Source organism: Callorhinus ursinus, unplaced genomic scaffold (genome assembly GCF_003265705.2).
Source record: "Callorhinus ursinus isolate GAN/ISIS: 27379988/994484 unplaced genomic scaffold, GSC_fseal_2.0 scaffold8, whole genome shotgun sequence".
In the NCBI taxonomy this organism is placed as follows: domain Eukaryota; kingdom Metazoa; phylum Chordata; class Mammalia; order Carnivora; family Otariidae; genus Callorhinus; species Callorhinus ursinus.
The window spans coordinates 27,638,349-27,659,537 of NW_027397070.1; the positions used below are offsets into that span (position 1 = coordinate 27,638,349).

At 36.5% G+C, this 21,189-nt stretch overlaps 1 protein-coding gene across 2 annotated transcripts; it reads left to right on the forward strand.

Annotated features, from left to right (window-relative positions):
* The first annotated feature begins 1,379 nt into the window (after window positions 1-1,379).
* On the forward strand, window positions 1,380-20,769 carry PSMC6 (proteasome 26S subunit, ATPase 6). Of its 2 annotated transcripts, XM_073895226.1 has the most exons (15): window positions 1,406-1,534; window positions 2,074-2,213; window positions 2,531-2,610; window positions 2,700-2,739; window positions 2,998-3,050; window positions 4,324-4,391; window positions 5,036-5,150; window positions 7,814-7,901; window positions 9,440-9,501; window positions 9,589-9,712; window positions 10,070-10,131; window positions 11,939-12,059; window positions 12,202-12,282; window positions 16,009-16,080; window positions 20,268-20,769. In XM_073895226.1, the coding sequence occupies exons 6-15, from the start codon at window positions 4,369-4,371 to the stop codon at window positions 20,384-20,386; spliced, it is 867 nt and encodes a 288-aa protein (XP_073751327.1). In that variant the 5' UTR covers window positions 1,406-1,534; window positions 2,074-2,213; window positions 2,531-2,610; window positions 2,700-2,739; window positions 2,998-3,050; window positions 4,324-4,368; the 3' UTR covers window positions 20,387-20,769. The 2 variants fall into 2 exon arrangements, with proteins under 2 accessions (XP_025725821.1, XP_073751327.1); XM_025870036.2 differs by lacking the exon at window positions 2,074-2,213 and having other exon boundaries at window positions 1,380-1,534.
* The last annotated feature ends 420 nt before the right edge of the window (window positions 20,770-21,189 follow it).

The following is a 21,189-nucleotide window of genomic DNA, read 5'->3' on the forward strand; positions in this document are numbered from 1 at the left end:
AGATCAAATGGAGTCTATTTGGGGACTTTTTTTTTCTTAAATATTTTATTTATTTATTTGACAGAGAGAGACACAGTGAGAGAGGGAACACAAGCAGGGGGAGTGGGAGAAGGAGAAGCAGGCTTCCTGCCGAGCAGGGAGCCCAACTCGGGACTCGATCCAGGACCCTGGGACCATGACCTGAGCTGAAGGCAGATGCTTAACGACTGAGCCACGCAGATGCCCCTATTTGGGGACTTTGACTTAGTCTATTGGAACAACAATAAATTATCCCCAGGAACAATGCTAGTAAGAGGTACAGCAATGGGGATCTGTTCTGCAAAAATGGAGGTTATTACTACCCTTCAAATAAATAATTTAAAATCACTATTTAAAACACTATTGAGTACTTACTATGTACCAGACATTGTGTTAATAGCTATAGGCACATATCTTATTTAATACTATGATATCCCTAATTTAAAATCACTATTTAAAAGGTATTTCTACTTACTATGTGCCAGACATTGTGTTAATAGCTATAGGCACATATCTTATTTAATACTATGATATCTCTATGAGATAGGTACAATTATAATGCTCATTTTATAGAGATTTTGAGAGATTAAATAATTTGTCCAAAGCAAGGTCTGTCAGACTTCAAGTTCTTTACTCTAACTACCTCATCGCCTTTATTTTGTGCCCCGTATCTCTATAACTTACCCTCTTCCAGTCTCACTGGCCTCCTTTCTGTTCCTAGAAATAAGCCAACTTCTTTTTTACCTAGGGATCTTTGCACTTGCTGTTTCCTCTGTCCGGAAGGTTCTTCTCCACTTTGTTGCTTGGCTGACTCCTATGTCAGATGCCTTCTAAATAAGTTCTCCTTACCTTGCTCTATAACAACACCATGTTTTATTTCCATTATAGTATTAATTACATCCTGAAATTATTTTTTAATCTCCCCACCAGATCGTATCCTTAGTACCTCATTCACTGAGTAAGTGAATAGCCTACTCCCGTTCCTGAAGGTCCTTGATAATAGTGTGTTATCCCAATAGGCTATCTGTGTTATCCCGATAGTCCACTAGAACTATTTAGAGCGACTGTACATTGCCAACTTCACTGCCATCTCAGTTTATCACAAAGTCTTCCGTGGTTTCCAGGACAGCCAGTGGTTTAACAATATTGAAACCTGAGGGGACGACCAAGGCAACAGCTCTCTGCTCTACCTAGCACGACCTGCAGGGGACGGTGTGTGTGGAGGCCTCCTTCGGTGCGCGACGGCGCTGTAGGGGAAACGAGACGCCGCAGAGGGAGGAGTGGAGTACAGAGGCGGAGCCAACCGGAAGGGGCGGGGTCGTCCACGAATCCGCGCCCCGCCCCCAGGCTTTCCTCCCTCGCCCCGCCCCTTCCCCCGCCCGGGCGGCCATGGCCATTCCCGGCATCCCCTATGAGCGACGGCTTCTCATCATGGCGGACCCTAGAGATAAGGCGCTTCAGGACTACCGCAAGAAGCTACTGGAGCACAAGGAGATCGACGGCCGTCTCAAGGAGTGTGAGTGAACCTTTCTTTCCACACAATCTTATACGGACGTGCTTCTGTCTCTAACAAAGCAGAGGCCCTTGCCGGAGCCCGGCAACCGAGCCCCAGGGATAAGAAGGCCTCGGTCCAGGGACAAGGCGCTTTGTCATCGGCCCTGAGCTTGGGAAGCACAGACTCTTCGTGCGTAAAAATGGCCCAGTTTGGTCCAGGTGACAGAGAGAACATCCCCAGTTCTGAGATGGAAGTGGAAGAGGACTAGAGGAGGAGTGAGGAAGAAGTGGGCCAGGGATGTTTGCCAGGTCGGGGTGCAAGGAGGACGGCGTAAGTGAGTCCCGGGACCCAGAGTGGAGAGACGTGAGTCAAGGAAACTCAAGCAAGAGATGAGACTCGAGATACTGGCATGTTATTGGGGTGGAAAGCCAGAGCGGAGCTTGAGAGAGGAGTCCATCGGTGGGTCATAATAACCCTCCTCGTATTTTGAGTTGTACTCCCATCAGGCACACAAGTTTCTCTTACTCTTGAACTAAAACGGTGCTTACATTTTTTCGTAGAGCACCTTCATTGAAAAGCCTGAGTGGTTTGATTAAATGGAGAAAGACTGTAACCATATAATTCTGTAGATCACTACACCTGTTGACCTTATTTAGGGTCGAAGGCCATAGAGTAATAATCCATGCGGGTAGCTGAAGAGGTGAGGAAGGGTCTCTTTTATCGTTCGAATTTGTAGTCTCAAAGAGTGTCAATATCTGTTAAGAATGTAGCAGTGTTATGAATGTGCTTGAACAAGTATTGCCAATCAAGAAAATAAAAATGTGCTTTTTCTGTAACATTTCATTTTTAAACATGTCCCCTACAAACGGCATTATTTCTTTTGTGGTTTCATACAGTGGATATAAAATATATGTAAAGTGAAATAGACTGAAATAAACTTAACTAAAGTGATACTTAGTGACTTAAACTCATTTAGATTATTGTTTAATTAAAAATGTTCAAATTATATTATTTCAGTAAGGGAACAATTAAAAGAACTTACCAAGCAGTATGAAAAGTCTGAAAATGATCTGAAGGCCCTACAGAGTGTTGGACAGGTAGGTAATGGAGTTTGGGGTATAGGGAGTGATGGCAATTTGTTTTTTAGTTATTGGCAAAAAGTAATGCCTTTTTTTCCCCCCCCCAGATTGTGGGTGAAGTACTTAAGCAACTAACTGAAGAAAAATGTAAGTGGATTGGACTGTTAATTAGTAAAGAAAAGGAAGAGTAGACTCCCCTTCCTCCCACCGTGAACTTTTGAAATGCTTATTAGTTTAATGATAATAATAATAAAGGTAGATGATATTTTTGCATAGATTGAGTTTTCTTTCAATTACTATCTTTTTGGAGGACAGAAATAGAACTCAACCTGCCATCAATGTGGATATATATATTTATTTTCCACTTTCTATTTTTCAGTTTGTCCTTTCATTTTCTTCCTTTAGTCATTGTTAAAGCTACAAATGGACCAAGATATGTTGTGGGTTGTCGTCGACAGGTAACACTTTACGTCCGTACAGTGCTTTATAATTGGTAAAAGTGCTTTCATATATGTTATTTAATTCTTGAGGTAAGCAGGTCAGGCATTATGCCCGTAACTCCTAAAGGTGATTTGTTCGGATATAACTAACAAAACTTGAACTCAAAGCATGGGCATTGACCTGGTATTCTCTATTTTCTACTCTGACCACATTGCCTCAGTAAGCTCTACATATTTAGAAATCTAAGAATTTTTTTTATTTATTTTTTATTTTTAGAGATTTTATTTATTATTTGACAGAGAGACACAGTGAGAGAGGGAACACAAGCAAGGGCAGAGGGAGAGGGAGAAGCAGGCTTCCCGCCGAGCAGGGAGCCCGATGCGGGGCTGGATCCCAGGACCCTGGGATCATGACCTGAGCTGAACGCAGACGCTTAACGACTAAGCCACCCAGGCACCCCGAAATCTAAGAACTTGAGAATTGGAAAATATCTCAGACCATTTTATTTTAATGTCTTTTTTGAAGAGACTTAGACCCTGTCAATTACTTATGTTTTATATTTAAACATTCAGAAATGTTACTCAAAAACTTTTCTGTAGCCTAAGTTGATTTTGTATGAGTTCGTTTAGATTAGAATAGGCAAATTGAAATAACTGCAAATTTCATTTTGCCGTCATAAAAAAATGCCAACAAATAATAACCCAGGCGCCCCCAAAGCTATAGTTTTTAAAATAAATCTAAAGGGCATATTATCAAAGTAACACTGTACATCTTAAACTTATACAATGTTATGTGCCAAATTTATTTAATAAAAAATAAATAAAAATAGACTTTAAAAGAAAAAAAAATAAAGGGCATACCTTTAAAGTGCTTCCCTTTCCTTACCGCAAAATGTTCACTTAGAGATTTCTGTATAAATACTTTGGTACCAATTGCCAAAGTCATTATACTGTAGTGCCTGAATCAAAATAATGAGCAAAACTGTATGATGGTGAGCCTTTGAAAGTAAAATACTAATACCCATTTCTTTAAAAATAAGGCCTTTTCCACCACAAACTATATATTAGTGATTTCACATTTCACCCTGACATTGCATAAAGGGCACTCTTTTAAGGAAAATAACTTTGAATTATGACTTTTATAAGCCTTTCTGTTGGCATGGTGTTTATAATCTCATATTAGTGTTCTCTCTGAAGGGTGAAATTATTTGACTTCTAAATATTGTGCTCTTGTTAGAGTATTATTTCCCCTTTTAACTGTTATGTAACACTTTTTGTTTTGTAAAATTAGCTTGATAAAAGTAAGCTGAAGCCAGGAACAAGAGTTGCTTTGGATATGACTACACTAACTATCATGAGGTAGGTTTCTTATTCTTTTTATTTTAACAGAGGGAAGACTTTAGCCAAGATACATGTTTCTTGCGGGGGTGGAGGGACGGGGTAACCGGGCGATGGACATTAAGCAGGGCACGTGTGGTGATGAGCACTGGGTGTTATACGCAACTAATGAATCATTGAACACTTCATCAAAAACTAGTGATGTACTCTATGTGGGCTAATTGAACATAATAATTCAAAAAACCTCAAAATATATGCTTCTTTTTTTTTTTTAAAGACTTTATATTTATTTATTAGAGAGAGAGGTGTGCACATGAATGGGGGGGGAGTGTTGGGAGTGGGAAAGGCCCAGGGAGGGGGAGAAGCAGACTCCCTGCCAAGCAGGGAGCCTGAAAGTGGGGCTCTATTGCAGGACCCTAAGATCATGACCTGAGCCAAAGGCAGATGCTTAACTAACTGAGCCACCCAGGTGCCCCCAAAATATATGTTGCTTGAGATCAATGAGTATCTTGCCATTTTTCCCCTTTTACTAATTTCTGTTTAATGTAAGTGCATTTTTAGGAGATCATCTACAAGTGCTTGCATAAGCAAGTCATTTATACTCTGTCTATAGGCTGAGAGAAAATACATCTTGTAAAAGAAAAATACATATCTTATCATTATAGATATTTGCCAAGAGAGGTGGATCCATTGGTCTACAACATGTCTCATGAGGACCCTGGGAATGTTTCTTATTCTGAGATTGGGGGACTATCAGAACAGATTCGGGAATTAAGAGAGGTTGGTAGTGTATACTTTGTTCTCCGAACTTACTAATAAATAGTACTGGTTTTAAGACACCCAAAGGGAGAAAGAGAATGAAAGATTACTCTGTCCAAATAGTGGTTACTCAATATTATACATTTAAAATCTTGCTGAGAGAAAAATAAGCACTGAATTTCTAGCTATGAAAATTATAGGTATTGTTAATTTGGAGATAATTCGGTGCTAGAAAAACTGCTCTTTTTGTGACAAAAAAGAAAAAAAAAGCTACTAATTGATACTAATCTAATGCCCATGCCATTTGTGGTTTTGGTTGTCATAGGTTACTGGGGTCAGAGTACATTTGAATCGTGTGTAATACAGTTTTTCCCAGAACCTTATTAATGTTAGCTTCACATCCTTAAAGTAAGTTACCTGTACCTTAAAAAAATTTTTTTTTAAGATTTTTAAATTTTTTTTTTTAAGTAATCTCCTCATCTAATGTGGGGCTCAAATTCACAACCCCAAGACTAAGAGTCCTGTGCTCCACCAGCTGCACCAGCTAGGTGCCCCTGAACCTTAAATATTTTGTTTTGATAAAGCTGTTTGCTGCCATTTAAGAAAAATATTGGCTTTAGGGTAGCTTAAACCTTTTAAACTCTTGGGTGAAGAATCAAATCAGGATTTCCTTGCTTCATAGCATAGATGGCTTCTTAACAATTCTCCTTTTTTCATTTTTTATTAAAGATTTTATTTATTTGACAAGAGAGAGGCACAGCAAGAGAGGGAACACAAGCAGGGGGAGTGGGAGAGGGAGAAGCAGGCTACCCACCGACCAGGGAGCCTGATGCGGGGCTGTCCTGGGACCATGACCTGAACCGAAGGCAGACGCTTAACGACTAAGCCACCCAGGCGCCCCGTCCTTTTTTTTTTTTTAAGATTTTTAAAATTTATTCATTTGAGAGCATAAGCAGAGGGGAAAGGGAGAAGCAGACTCCCCACTGAGCAGGAAGCTTGACGCGGGCCTCGATCCTAGGACCTGGAGACCATGACCTGACCTGGAGGCAGACACTTAACCATCTGAGCCACCCAGGTGCCCCAATAATTCTCTTTAAAGCAAATTACATTGTCCTATTGGTTTCATCCTAATTGCGGATGGAAATGTTTAGGAATAAATGAGGATAGTTAGTATGGCTTACATCATCTGATTTAAGTGCTAAGCCAGTAGTTTGCAGACATTAGCATATTAAGTTTTCTGGAACTCTTATTAAAGATACGGATTCCTAGGCCCTCTGCATGATTTTGATGCAGTAGATTGGGGATGGGACCCAGGAGTTAGCATTTAAACAAGCATTCCAGGTGATTATACAACCAAATTGTTTTTGACCATACCTGAGGAAGGACTAGCATCATTACAAATAAAAGTCTATTCTCACTTTGTAGTTAATGAAAGGGCAGCAGAGGAAGAATGAGTGCTTCATGGAACTGTGAGATCTTGTCTTTTACAGTGATTTGCTGGATCAGCCATAGGAGCAGAAAGTCTTTCTCTTTCTCTTTCTCATACACACACACACACACACACAGAACCCACAAAACATGCACATGCAATACTCTTTTCCATATGCAGACGCTAAGAATATTGATTTCTTACACTTTTTATTTTAATCATACCTGGTGGACACGACTATTCAATAGAAGCTTATTTCTCATGTTACTGGTACTATAAAGAGTTTAATTTGGGCAGTCAGACCCTCAATTTTTCTATTCTCCAGCTTTCTTTCTTTTTTTTTTATTCTCCAGCTTTCTTTACTTGAATCAATATTAGTAGGAGATTGAGAGCAGAATATAGGGTTCTTTTTTTTTTAAGTTTATTTTTTTTTCATAATCTACACCTGTTGTAGGGCTTGAACTCACGACCCCAAGATTTAAGAGTCACATGCTGTCCCAGCTGAGCCAGCCGGGTGCCCTGAAATATGATTCTTTTAAGGCTGCTACGATAAAATGACAGTATGAAAATTTTATATGCCTTTTCTCCTAATGGCAGTTCTAACTTACTAAATTTCCCCATTTTATAATTATTTTGTGTTGTAGTCCCAAATGCAAAATAATATAGATCTTTTTTGTTTTTTCTTTTTTGCTTACCTGATTTTTTTGTAGTGTGATTTTTTCATTGAGGCTTAATTTACATTCAGTAAAATGAACAGATTTTAAGTGTACAATTCCAAATATGTTTTGACAAATTAGATGCTTGTGTACCATCACTTTAGTCAAGTGTATAGTTTGTTAAAATAGCTACAGACTTTTTTTTTTTAAAGATTTTATTTATTTATTTGAGAGAATGAGAGCGAGAGAGCACAAGAGGGGGGAGGGTCAGAGGGAGAAGCAGACTCCCCGCTGAGCAGGGAGCCCAATGTGGGACTCGATCCCGGGACTCCAGGATCATGACGTGAGCTGAAGGCAGTCGCCCAACCAACTGAGCCACCCAGGTGCCCCAGACTTTTTAATTTTTACATAATTAAAAAAAATCTCTTAAGTCTACCTGAAGAATAACCTCTAGTAAATGGCTTTACATAGCATGGAATTTTAGATCTATTATGAATTATAATGTGTATATCTAATTATGCTGATATTTCACTTAAAGTATTTTAAAGTTCATCAAAATCTTTACTGACTTTTTAAGAAACAGTCAATTTCTTTTCTAGGTGATAGAATTACCTCTTACAAACCCAGAATTATTCCAGCGTGTAGGAATAATACCTCCAAAAGGCTGTTTGTTATATGGACCACCAGGTTAGTGTTGAATTATGTCTGACCTAATAAATGAATGAATTAAGGAATAAAAAAAGTAAGGTGAAAATTTAATGTGGGCTATTCCAGACTACACACTATTTAGAGTAAGGAAGAAATAGGAGATGTCTGTCTACTATTCTGTCAGGTATGCTTAGTCCTCTTGTGCCTCATAGGATGTGCATCTTTACATGCCATATGATTCTGGTGCATTGGTCCTGTGTGGTTCACAGACCTCTGGCTGTTCCTGAGACACTTCCAGGGAGTCTGCAAGGTCAAACCTTACTTCGATAATACTTAAGACGTTAGTTGCCATTTTCACTCTGTTGACTTCTGTGCTGATGGTGCAAAAGCTGTGTGGGTAAAACTGCTCATTCCATAGCATGAGTCAGTTAAGTCAGTGACATGAAATGGTACAAGTAGTCATTGTAGTATTGACTGCTCATATTTGCAGTGTTTAAAAAAATGTGAGTTTTACTTTTAGATGTTCTTGGTGAAGCCGTAAAAATTATTTTTATTAAATCCTGATCTTTGAATAATGTTTTATATTCTATGTGATCAAATGGGAAATACATGTAAAGTATTTCTGTTGCATCCTGAATAGGATAGTTATCTCTAGGAAAAGCACTTGTGCCTTGAGTTGTCAGCTGAATTAGCTGCTTTTCATAGAATATGATTTTTACTTGAAAACGTAATTTACAGACATTCTGTCATTGTCAGACTGGTTTTTGATTATTCAGACTGGTTATTGCTTATCTGGCAAACCTTTTTTTCAAAAATGAATGAAGTTAGCCTGTTATGTTAAAACAACTGACATCATCTGTAGCCAGTGATAAATTTGAGCTTTCAAATGAAAATTAGGTTTTCAAAACTTATATCTGACAACTTTTTAAGAGAGTGCGCATGTAGGGAGTGGGAGGAGTGGAAAGGGAAAGAGAATCTTAAGCAGGCTCCACACTCAGCAGGGAACCCAACGCTGGGCTCCAGCTCACAACCTTAAGATCATGACCTGAGCTGAAGTCAAGAGTTGGACCTTAACCAACTGAGCCAGGCGCCCCCATCTGAGAACTTGCTGATGTTAATACTTGAAAGATGAGATTGGTGATATTAACAAATGCGGCTTTTAAGTATTATATAATGAAAAATGCCAACATTTGGAAGATTTTTCATAACTCACTGAACCAATAGTTTCCAAATAACCAATAGTAGTTGTTACAATATCATGCATAGGTAAAAGATCCATTCATTGCAGGATAGACCAATGGATTATAATGTAACAGATTTATGTAGTGTCTGTAAAGAGGGGTTGATAAATTTTTGAAGATATGTATTCAGCATGTTTAGAATTATAAGGGATATTTTGAATAAAATTTAAAATTTTAATATTGCAAGTTGAAGTGCTTTAGAATTTTAAATGGAAATTCTCTTTAGGATTTAGCTTTCATTTTGCAAAATTTACTGTCCGGAGGATAACATATATAAAAGGCTTTTGAGAATTTGTTTTGCTTTCCATCTAATTAGGACTTCTTTTGTCACTTTAGGCACAGGAAAAACACTCTTAGCACGAGCTGTTGCTAGCCAACTGGACTGCAATTTCTTAAAGGTAAAGGGAAGATTCTTTTTATAGCTGTTGAAATTAAATTTTATTTGAATTGTCTTATGTTTACCTTAATGTTTTTCCTTTAATCAGGTTGTATCTAGTTCTATTGTAGACAAGTACATTGGTGAAAGTGCTCGTTTGATCAGAGAAATGTTTAATTATGCCAGGGATCATCAACCATGCATTATTTTTATGGATGAAATAGATGCTATTGGTAAGAAGAACACCTTTTAAAGTTTATTTTGAACTTTTTTTTGAAAGTGTTAGGAAATTTCTTAAAAATCTAAAGGAACCCCCCTCCTTCACTTCTAATTGCAATTTGTGTGAAGTAGCAAAATGAATTGAATGGTACTTTAAAAAAAAATTCTTAAGCAAGTTTAATCAGTTTTAATTTGACATTGACAAAAGAGAAACATCATACCAAAATCAATTCTAACTTTGTCAGTATAATTCTTACTATTTAATTTTTATCTTGATTTTTTAACTCCAGACACTATTATTCTGTCTTCTTAAATGATGGTTGTAGAGGAAAAGAGTAATTCATATGCGAATTTCCATATCATTATTTTAGGTGGTCGTCGGTTTTCTGAGGGTACTTCAGCTGATAGAGAGATTCAGAGAACTTTGATGGAGGTAATATTTGGTAAAGGGGGTTTAAAAAGAAGCCAGTGTGTATTAAATGAAAACATTGGATATTTGAAGGTCAGAATATGTAAAATGGTTTAAATGAAGAACACACTTAAGGGGCGCTGGGTGGCTCAGTTGGTTGAGTGTCCACCTCTTGATGTCAGCTCAGGTCATGATCTCAGGGTTATGGGATCAAGCCCCAAGTCAGGCTCTGTGCTCAGTAGGGAGTCTGCTTGAGATTCTTTCCCTCTGCCTCTCCCCCTGCTCGTAGGCTTTCTCTCAAATAAATGAATAAATCTTAAAAAAAAAAAACACTTAAATATAAAATTTGAAAATATTGCCAGGAATAAACACATTTCTTTACCACAATCTCTAGTTAGAAAATGTCTATTTATTGGAAAGTAATAGGGGTATTTACAAAATTCTATATGATGTATAGCTATACTACTCCATTTATTTTGAGCATACCGGCCATTCAGATATTTAAATTGTATATATTTCTGATATTCACATAGCAGAACGTGGTCTTGCATTAGTTTCATTAAGACATTTTATAAGTAATGGACGTATTGAAACTGGTGGCAATAAATGAGTTACAGTTATGAGTAACTAAATCACTAAAATCACTAACATTTTCCTCTATCGCTGAGAATAAGAAGAAACTATAAAATAGTTTTGATAATTGAAGAAGATGGATGATGGAATATTAGAATGTACATAAGGTCTTTCCCCACTCCAAATTCTGTGAAAGTGATGGCAAGATCCCAAACATTTTTCAGCTTCTACAAAGAAAAGCTAGGTTGCATAAGTGATAGTGTCAAATTCTGTCTCAGTAGGGGTATTTGAAAAGGACTTTTTATGAATTATAATGATCTCAAAATATATACAGTATTTTCAAATTAGTTCTATACTCCTGGAAACCTTCAACTGAGGTATTTTGAAACAACACAGATGCTAGTCTTTTTTTTGTCAGAGAGAGAGAGAGAGAGCACAAGCGGGGGGAGTGGCCGGCAGACGGAGGAGCAAGCTACCCACTGAACAAGGAGCCCAATGCGGGACTCGATCCCAGGATGCTGGGATCGTGACCTGAGCCAAAGGCAGACGCTTAAACGGCTGAGCCACCCAGGCGTCCCGCACTGATTCTAGTCTTATTCACATAACTGATATGTTGTCAGCTATCAGATATTTTTGGAAAAGAAATAGACATATTGTTAAACTAGCTATATTTTAGAGTTTGTTGAATACAGTTAGGTTTTTCAATATTTATTCAAGAAAACTTTAGTAATTGAAGGAAATATGCTTAGTGTCTCAGTATTTCTATGTATAGTGGAATTATCTGAAAAGATATTTAATAGATTTATTATCAGATTTGTAGAAATGTCATTGTATCTGATAATCTGAATGTAAATTTTATGTTCGGCTTACTGTAACACTGTATACATTAGATTTTATTAATAATGTTTTTAAAAGTAACTATGAAAAAAATTTGAACATTGGAAATCAGATCCAAATAGTTTAATTTTATAACACTTGGCTAGATGGAAACCTTCAGATTTATTAAAACTTTTTTGATAGCTATAAGAAGGTACATTGTTCAGTAATCTATCTCAGAACTTCAAGGCTGAAAAATCTATCCCTTTATATAAGAGAAAGAAGAGATAGTCCATCAAATGGTCATTCTGGAGGTGGCATACTATCTGTAGACAATGTATTTCACAGTATTAGACATATAGAAGATGTGTACTGTATATTTTTTAATGGTTGGGATATTCTGTAAAAATCTGTCACTGATTTTTATTTATAAATATATTAGTTACTGAATCAAATGGATGGATTTGATACTCTACATAGAGTTAAAATGATCATGGCTACAAACAGACCAGATACACTGGATCCTGCTTTGCTTCGTCCAGGAAGATTAGATAGAAAAATACGTGAGTTAAAGTTCTTTACCTGCTGTATGTTCTCTTTGTCTGTGTCCACTTCTCTTTCCATATCCCTTCCTCACCCCCTACTTTGTTTAAAAAAACAAAAAACCTAACTGCAAAAGAATTTCTTATAATTTTTTATTTTCAGATATTGATTTACCAAACGAACAAGCAAGATTAGATATATTGAAAATCCATGCAGGTCCGATTACAAAGCATGGTGAAATAGGTAAGGAAATAACCTATTTTATGTATATTTACATTTGGTAAAGGAAGCACAATTCTAGTAGATATCACTGATAGTCTACCAAATCTGGTTTTAAATTCAACAAACATGGAGATTTTAAATTCAGCTAATATTTATTGAGCATCTTTTTGTATGTTAGGAATTGTTCTAAGTGCTGGGGAATAGCAATGAACAAAACAAATTCCTGCCTTACAGAACTTACATTCTTGTCAGAAAAGACAGACAAGGTCAGTAAAATGTTTAGTATATTAGATGATGATATGAGCTATGGAGAAAAATAAAGCAAGAAAAGGGAAATAGGTAATGCCAGGAGCCAGAATGAATAGATAAATTTTTAAATGGAGGTGAGGTGGGGGAAGCAGAGGGAAGCCTTAACCAAATGGTGATTTTTAAGCAATGACCTGAAAAGGTGAAGGAACTAGGTATAGGTATTTGGGGGAAAATGATACAGAGCTCTGGAACAGCAAGAGAAAGACCTTGAAGCAGGTGTGTGGCTGGAACATTCCAGGAGTAGCAAAGATGCCAGGGTGTCTTTGGCAGAGTAAATGGGACAGTGGTAGCAAGAGAAGTCATAGAAGTGATGGGAATCAGATTGTGTACAGCCTTATTGAGGTCAGGAACTTTGGCTTTTATTTTATTTTTTATTTTTGTTATTGGGAGATTGTGAGCAGAGGAATGATATGATCTTACCTTATGTTATTTTTAACTTCGTAGTGTAGAAAATTAGAAATACATGCAAGTAGAGATAAGAGAATAACAAACTTCTAACCCTAGGTTACTCATCCCCTACCTAGCTTTAATAATTATTAACTCTTGGCCAATCTTGTTTCATCTGTAATCTCTTCCACCTCTTACCTTCCTTCTGGATTTTTAAAAAGCAAATCCCAGGCATTGTATCATTTCATCTGTAAATATTTTGAAATTGACTTATGTTAAATAAGATCATTCTGGTTGCATGTAGAGGGGCAAGGATAGAAACAAGAGGATCAGTTAGGAGGATATTTCAATAATCCAGGCAAAAGATGGTGGTGTGGTCCAAGGTGGTACCAGAGTCTTAAAATAATGAGATTCTGGACATATTTTGAAAATAGAGGTGACAGGGCTTGCTAATGAATCAGATGTGGAATGTGAGCTAAAGAGAAGAACCAGGGAAGACTTAGGTTTTTGACTCATGCAACTAGAAAGATGGAGTTGTCATCAATGAAAATGGGGGAAGACTGGAAAGATTAGGTTATTAAAGGGGGAAAAAGGAGTTTGATTCTGAATATATTAAAGCTGAGATGCCAATTAGATACCAAATAAAGATGTTGATTGGTATTTCTATATGCATCAATAGTTTATTGGGGTGGTCTATGCTGGTGATATGATTGTGGATAATAACAGCATAAAATTATTTTTTAAAATGTGTATATATATATATTTTAAGATTTTATTTATTTATCAGCGAGAGAGGCAGAGGCAGGCAGAGGGAGAAGCAGGCTCCTTGCTGAGCAAGGAGCCCGATGTGGGACTCGATCCCAGGACCCTGGGATCATGACCTGAGCTGAAGGCAGATGCTTAACCGACTGAGCCACCCAGGCGTCCCCAGCATAAAATTATTTTTAAAGTCTTGAGATTAGATGAGATTTCTGAGGAAGTAAATGTGGTTAGAGAAGAGGTTCAACAACTGAGCTAATTCCAATATTAAGAAGTTGAGATGAAAAACCATCAAAGGAGACTGAGAAGGTATAGTCACAGAGGGGAATTAAACCAGGAGCTGGTGATGTCCTGGAAGATAAATGGAAGAGATTGTTACAAAGAGGGAGTAATTCCCTGTTAAATGCTGACAGTGGGTCAGAAAAAAAGACTTCTGAGAATGGACCTTTGGATTTACTATGTAGAGATTATTGGTGACGTTATTAAAGAAATTTCTTTGGAGCAGTGAGTGTAAGAGCCTACCTCAGATGGGTTTCAAGGAGATTGTAGGTAGAGGCTTTGAGTTCAGACATTTCTTTCAAGGAGTTTTGCAACAAAGAGAGAAGAGAAGAAATGTAGCTGTAGTGGAAATGGAGATGAAGATGTGGCGGAGCTTTAAGATGGAAGAATTTACAACACTTTTTTAATTGTAATGCGAGTGATCTAGGAGAGAAATTGATGATGCACTTTCCTTGAAGAGAGGTTGGCCCTGTCTATGAGCATAGACTTTTAATTTATGAGAATAGGAGGAAAGGCAGAATAAATAGATGCTGATGATGATAGTATCTCAAATATGGCAAAAACTTGTAGAATTTTTCTTCTGAATGTGTTTCTCAGTGAAATAGGAAGCAAATTCAGAGTGAAGATGGGGAATTGTTAGATATTTGAGGACAGGAGAGAAATTATAAAATCGTTATCTTCAGAAGTGAGAGTGCACTCTAGGATAGAGGTCAGCAAACCATTGCTGTGGGCCAAATTCTATCTGCCTTCTCTTTCTGTAAATAAAGTTTTATTGTAACAACCACTCCAATTTGTTTATATATTATCTGTGACTGGTTTCCCACTACAGTATCAGAAATGGATAGTTTTGACAGAGACCACATGGCCTGCAAAGCCTAAAATATTTACTCTCCAGCCCATTACAGAAAATTTGCTGACTTCTTGACTAGGGGGTTTTATACTGTTCTAGTATAATTGCCAGGCAGCTTTACAAACCCTTAGGAATTAGTGGTCCAAAAATGATTACAAATAGTTGATTATTGCCTCTCACTAACTTTCTCATTGCTTATGTGAAAATAGTTTTGAGCTGGGAAGACTGAGCTAAACTAGGGATGCCAATTTATAGGTTTTTTTCAATACTGAGCTCTTGCTAGGTGCCAAATACTGTGCTAACCTTGGGAATCCCTGCTCTCAGGATGCTTACTTACATGAACTTGAACCTGAATGAAAATTAATTAATGAGTATCTAATTGCAAATAGAGATTGACATACTGTAGATGGCCTGACAAATGGTATCTTATCAGAATTACATTGTAGTAGCCCATGCTGTCTCTTATTATTTCTCTCCTTATTCTGTATCAAGTCCTTAACTGCTGTTCCAAACCAATGACTCTTTATTTCAAGTCTGTCATGTGGATAAAAAGGTCACATAACCCATTACCATTATCATAGATCTAATACCTCACCACTTGGAGCCTGCACAGGAACCAGAAAAGCTAGCCATTTAGAAATAGTTGTTTAAAAATACATGATTAAAAATATGCTGAAAATTATTTCTGATGACCATTTTTGGTATTTTTATATTAATGTCACTAAATTTCATTGTGGTTAACAATTGGTTCTGAATGTTCTAAGTTTATCCAAATTAAAGATTTGGTTACAGTTTTTATAAGAGTCATGGCTTCACAGATGACTCAAGTTGATGTGTATATAACTTTCACTGCATAGAAACAGGTTAAGATACTTTCAGATCTTGATGCTATTTCTTGGTTTTTAAGTTCCAGAAGTATAGTATTTCTGTTTAATGCTGGTTTACTTAACAAAAGTATAATTTTTGGTGGTTAATATTGTGAAGGACTTGCTAAATATTGTGGAGGAAGGTTAACAGAGACGATGCCTAGTTGATCAAATTCAAAGCAAGCTCTGCAGTTAATTTTTCCATATCAGCATAAATCAAGAAAAAGTCTAATTATTTTATTATTATTTTTTAATCTTTTTATTTATTTCTAATTTCCAGTATTTTTTCCTAAACAGATTATGAAGCAATTGTCAAGCTTTCAGATGGCTTTAATGGAGCAGACCTGAGAAATGTTTGTACTGAAGCAGGTATGAATTTAAAGTGCAGTTTTTACTATTGATTTTGATTTGTTTAATTTGCTAAAACTGGGTTTATTCAAAAGCAGAGCCCGGGCTTTGCAAGGATATGGGTGCTTGGTTTTTTGAGAATTGGTTCCAAGAAGCAGGAGAGAACAGGCAAGTGAGTTGGAAAGAAGCAATGCTATAATAAGGGTGCACCATTGAGGTAGATGCTGTAGACGGGGAGATTTGATTTGATGAGACCTCAGAGAAACAGAGAATGCCTTCCAGGATTACTTGGCTGAAATATGGAGACTGGAGCATTTCTTTACCAGCTCTCATCCTCCATGAGAATTTGCCCTTGGGGATATTAACTCCTTTGTACTTACGGATGCCTTAGGGCAGAATGTGGAAAGACCTGCATGTGATAGCATGCCGGCCCCTGAAGTAAGTCTGAGACTGTACAGAACTGTCTGCCACACCTCTGGCTGAAATCAGACTGGGCCAGCACCAGAAGTAATCTGCTGCAAAATGGTAACATGTTTTCTGATACTAGTCTGTTAACAGCTTTGCAAGATTGATTTATGAATTTCGTGATCATGTAACTTATATAAAATGTATTTTTTTTAAAAAAAGATTTTATTTATTTGAGAGAGAGAGAGACAACAGGGGAAGGGCAGAAGGAGAAGGGAGGCTGAGCAGGGAGCCTGACCTCTGGGGCTTGATCACAGGACCCTGGGATCATGACCTGAGCTGAGGCAGACGCTTAAGCTACTGAGCCATCCAGGCACCCCAAATGTAATTGTTTTTAAATACAATTTTCTCTGTGGATTGTGTGATCCTATTTTTATTTTATTTCCGGTACCAAGTGGTTTTAAAACCATAGATAAGAGTCATTTGGTCCTCGTCTTCCACACAGAATCTTAAAACTAAAAAAATTAGTGGTGCCTGGGTGGCTCAGTTGGTTAAGCATCCGACTCTTGATCTCAGCTCAGGTCCTGATCTCAGGGTTGTGAGTTTATTATAATAATAATAAAAAAATAAAAATAATTTTTATAGTAGTTTTTATAGTTACTTTTCATAGGTTGTGGGTGAATACTTTTTAAGTATACAATATGTGATTTCCTCTTGTTTTTTTTATCACCTATAGCCTTATTTTAACATTTCTTATAAATTAAATAGTGTTTAAAGATGTTGCTCTGACATGGCTTCTCCATAATAGTATCTTCATGGGTATATTGTGACTCAGTATCTGCATCAAAAATCTGCAGGTCTAGAAACTCTCTCAGTACAGATCAGAGTAAATCATGCTCACAAAAGACTTACTAATACACAAAAAATGTTAGGTGGTAAACTTGCATGTGGCTTGAACTATTTGGAATAATTTATGACATTCTCTTTCCAAAATCTACACTGGACCAAATTATTATTAGAATACTGCTTTGGTAAAACGAATCCAAACAAAAGCAATGTCATAATCCTAAAGGTTGATACCATCAAATTACGATATTTGCTTTTTTTTTTCCAGTTTGTTTTATTTATTTTTATTGTTTTTTAAAGATTTTATTCATTTGAGAGAGAGAGAGAGAGCACAAGCAAGGGGAGAGGCAGAGGGAGAGGGAGAAGCAGACTCCACGCTGAGCTGGGAGCCTGACATGGGGCTTGATCCCCAGGACCTGGAGATCATGACTTGAGCCAAAGCCAGATGCTTACTCATCCGAGCCACCCAGGAGCCCCTTTTTTCAGTTTTATTGAGAAATAATTTACGTGTATCACCACATAAGTCTATGTCATACAGCATGATGGTTTGATTTATATTTATTGTGTAATGATTACCACAGTAGTTCAGCTAACATTTATCTTCTCATAGAGATACAATTAGAAAAAAAGAAAAGTAGTTTCTCCTTGTAATAAGAACCCTTAGGATTTACTCTCTTTCCTATATATCATATAGCAATATTAGCAGTAGTCATCATGTTGTACATTACATCCCTGATACTTATTTATTTCATAACTAGAAGTTTGTACCTCACATATTTTTTTTTTAAAAGTTATTTTTACTGGGGCACCTGGCTGGCTCAGTAGGTAGAGCATGAACTCTTGGTCTCCGAGTCATGAGTTCAAGTCCCATGTTGGGTGTAGAGCTTACTTAAAATATATATATGTATATATATATATATATATATATATATATATACACACACACACACACACACACACACACACATGTGTATTTTAACTGTTTCCAGGAAAGAGCTATAACTTCTGTGTAGATTACAATTTTAGCTTTTTAAATGGCCTGGGATATTCACATTTGGAGACAGAGAAATACTTTGGTTTTCTTTTTATTAGACTTCAAGCCTTTTATGCTAACATATCTTTCTGTAATTGAAAATAAACTTGATTCAGTTATAGTTGTCTTTTCCATTCAAATCCTGAGATTATCATCCTTTTTTGGATTAGAATGTATCTCAGATTCAGCATTCACTAAACAATGATTTGGAAATAGTCATGCACAAAGTTTGGAAAAATAACTTACCTACTTTAGTTGTAGTCTACTTTAGGTTTTAAAACTTCACTATTAAAAGACTAGAAATTTCTGGGGCACCTGGGTGGCTCAGTCATTAAGCATCTGCCTTTGGCTCAGGTCATGATCCCGGAGTCCTGGGATGGAGCCCGGCATTGGGCTCCCTGCTCCGTGGGAAGCCTGCTTTTCCCTCTCCCACTCCCCCTGCTTGTGTTCCCCCTCTCTCTGTGTCTCTCTCTGTCAAATAAATAAATAAAATCTTGAAGAAAAAAAACAAGATTTAAAGGACTAGAAATTTCCATTCACCTGATTTCTGAGTACAACATAGACTATTTCCAAGACTATATAGAAATCTTGAAAGGAAAGATAGAAAGCAACCCTTAAAATTTTCTCTTCCACTGATTGTATGTAAGTGAAAGTCAATATAAGCAGATCTTCAATGAAAATATTAGTAGGATTCATTTAATTAGCAGATAGTGATAACATACTAGCTTTAGCTTAAGGAATTAGGATTGTCTCAAAATCTTGGACCCATATCTGTGATAATACCTAATGTTTCAAAAAATACACATAAAACTTTTACCCCTTTATCAAGTAGTATTTGACAAGTAACTTATCAATAACTTGAGTTTTCCAAGTTTGTGGTACTTGAATATCAGTCATATAAAAATATCAATTTGTACATAAAGAAGGTAAATTTTAATATGTGAATAATGGCATTGGTTTTTTATATAAAGCCCAGTGTTGACTTTCTTTAATTCCTATTCTCTAAGCTTTTGATTATTAACAAGAAAAGACTATCAAAATTACTGGAGGTGTTTTGTTCCCTCCTTCCAGGCAGTTGTTGCCTATAGAGTTAAGAAGCTACTGCTTAAAATGTGCTTTTGTTGATAGTTGAGTTGTGTTTATTTTGCTTTTTCAGAAAGTCATTGGATACAGGGACTGTGTGAGCTAGATTTTAAATATCCAGATAGTTGTCTCATTGTTGTCTAGCTATTGGTTTGGAAAATAATGCTCACTATAGTTAAGTAATTGAATAAGGATGGTTGTTTTTAACAGATTAGAGCTACTGGCTCAGAAGTAGTAAATCTAGGCTCCTTCGCATTTATTCCGTAGAATTACTTAGTTTTCGTAAAATACATTTTTTTGAGATATAATTGACAAATAGCATTATGTTAATTTCAGGTGTACAGCATAATTATTTGATACTTGTTTTTATTGTGAAATAACTCCTACAATAACTCTAGTTAACATCCATCAACAAGGTATTTTTTTCTTGTGATGAGAACTTTTAAGATCGACTCCCAGCAATTTTTAAATATACAATACAGTTTTTTTTTAAGATTTTATTTACTTATTTGTCAGAGAGTGGGGAGCAGCAGGCAGAGGGAGAAGCAGGCTCCCTGCTGAGCAAGGAGCCCAATGTGGGACTTAATCCCCAGGACCCTAGGATCATGACCTGAGCCGAAGGCAGATGCTTAACTGACTGAGCCACCCAGGCATCCCTACAATACAGTATTAAATCGTGTCACCATGCTGTATATTGCATCCCCAGGACTTATTTTATAATTGGAAGTTTGTGCCTTTTGACTATCTTCACCCATTTTGCCCACCCCCCCCTTAGTTTTCTTCTAATTAACAAATTATTCACATATTATATACAGCAGTCATGTTGTTTTATTCTCCACAGGTATGTTTGCAATTCGTGCTGATCATGATTTTGTAGTACAGGAAGACTTCATGAAAGCAGTCAGAAAAGTGGCTGATTCTAAGAAGCTAGAGTCTAAATTGGACTACAAACCTGTGTAATTTACTGGAAGGTTTTTGATGGCTGCATGACAGATACCGGGCTTAATGTAAAAATAAAGTTAAGGAAAATAATGTATGTATTGGCAATGATCTCCATTAAATACATATGAATAAAAATAAATATGGATAACATTGTAAAAATTAGTAATTCAGTAATCCTACTTTGAAGATTGGTACAGAAGAAATTTGTATGTTTGTTAATGTTGCATTTATTGCAGCAGAAGTTATGACTATGTTAAAGCTTTTCGTATTTGCTGTGTGAGCATTTTGTAAAACATTGAAAGTAGTTTGAAATAGTACAAGAGAGCATTTATGACTTATTTTATATCATTTGTTTTCCTCATCCTAAAAAGTTGAATAAAATCTGTTTCAGTTCTCCAACACATATTTTTGTCTTTTTTAAAAGTACATTTATTATAGTCCTTAAATTCTTTAGTAAATAAACTATTTAATAACCAAAATGAGTTGTATTTAGATGACGGGCTTTTGAATTTTAAAACTGTACCCACACTCACTGTTTCTAAGAGTATCTTGTTATACAAAGCATAGACATGTATGTCTATATTGATAATGGAGGGTCTTTGTTTACTCTTCACCTGCTATGATTAGGCTGTGCGATAGTTAATTGAAAAAGTACATGCACATCCATAACCTTTTTTTAGATTATGATTAAAAGTAATATTTGCTAACAAATGTGACTTGGTTTTCTTGATTTATGTGGGATGATCGTTCCCTTTTTAGAATGTTAAGGTCTGGACCCTCTTCTCAGAAAAAGTCACACATACATACACACAATTTTGCAT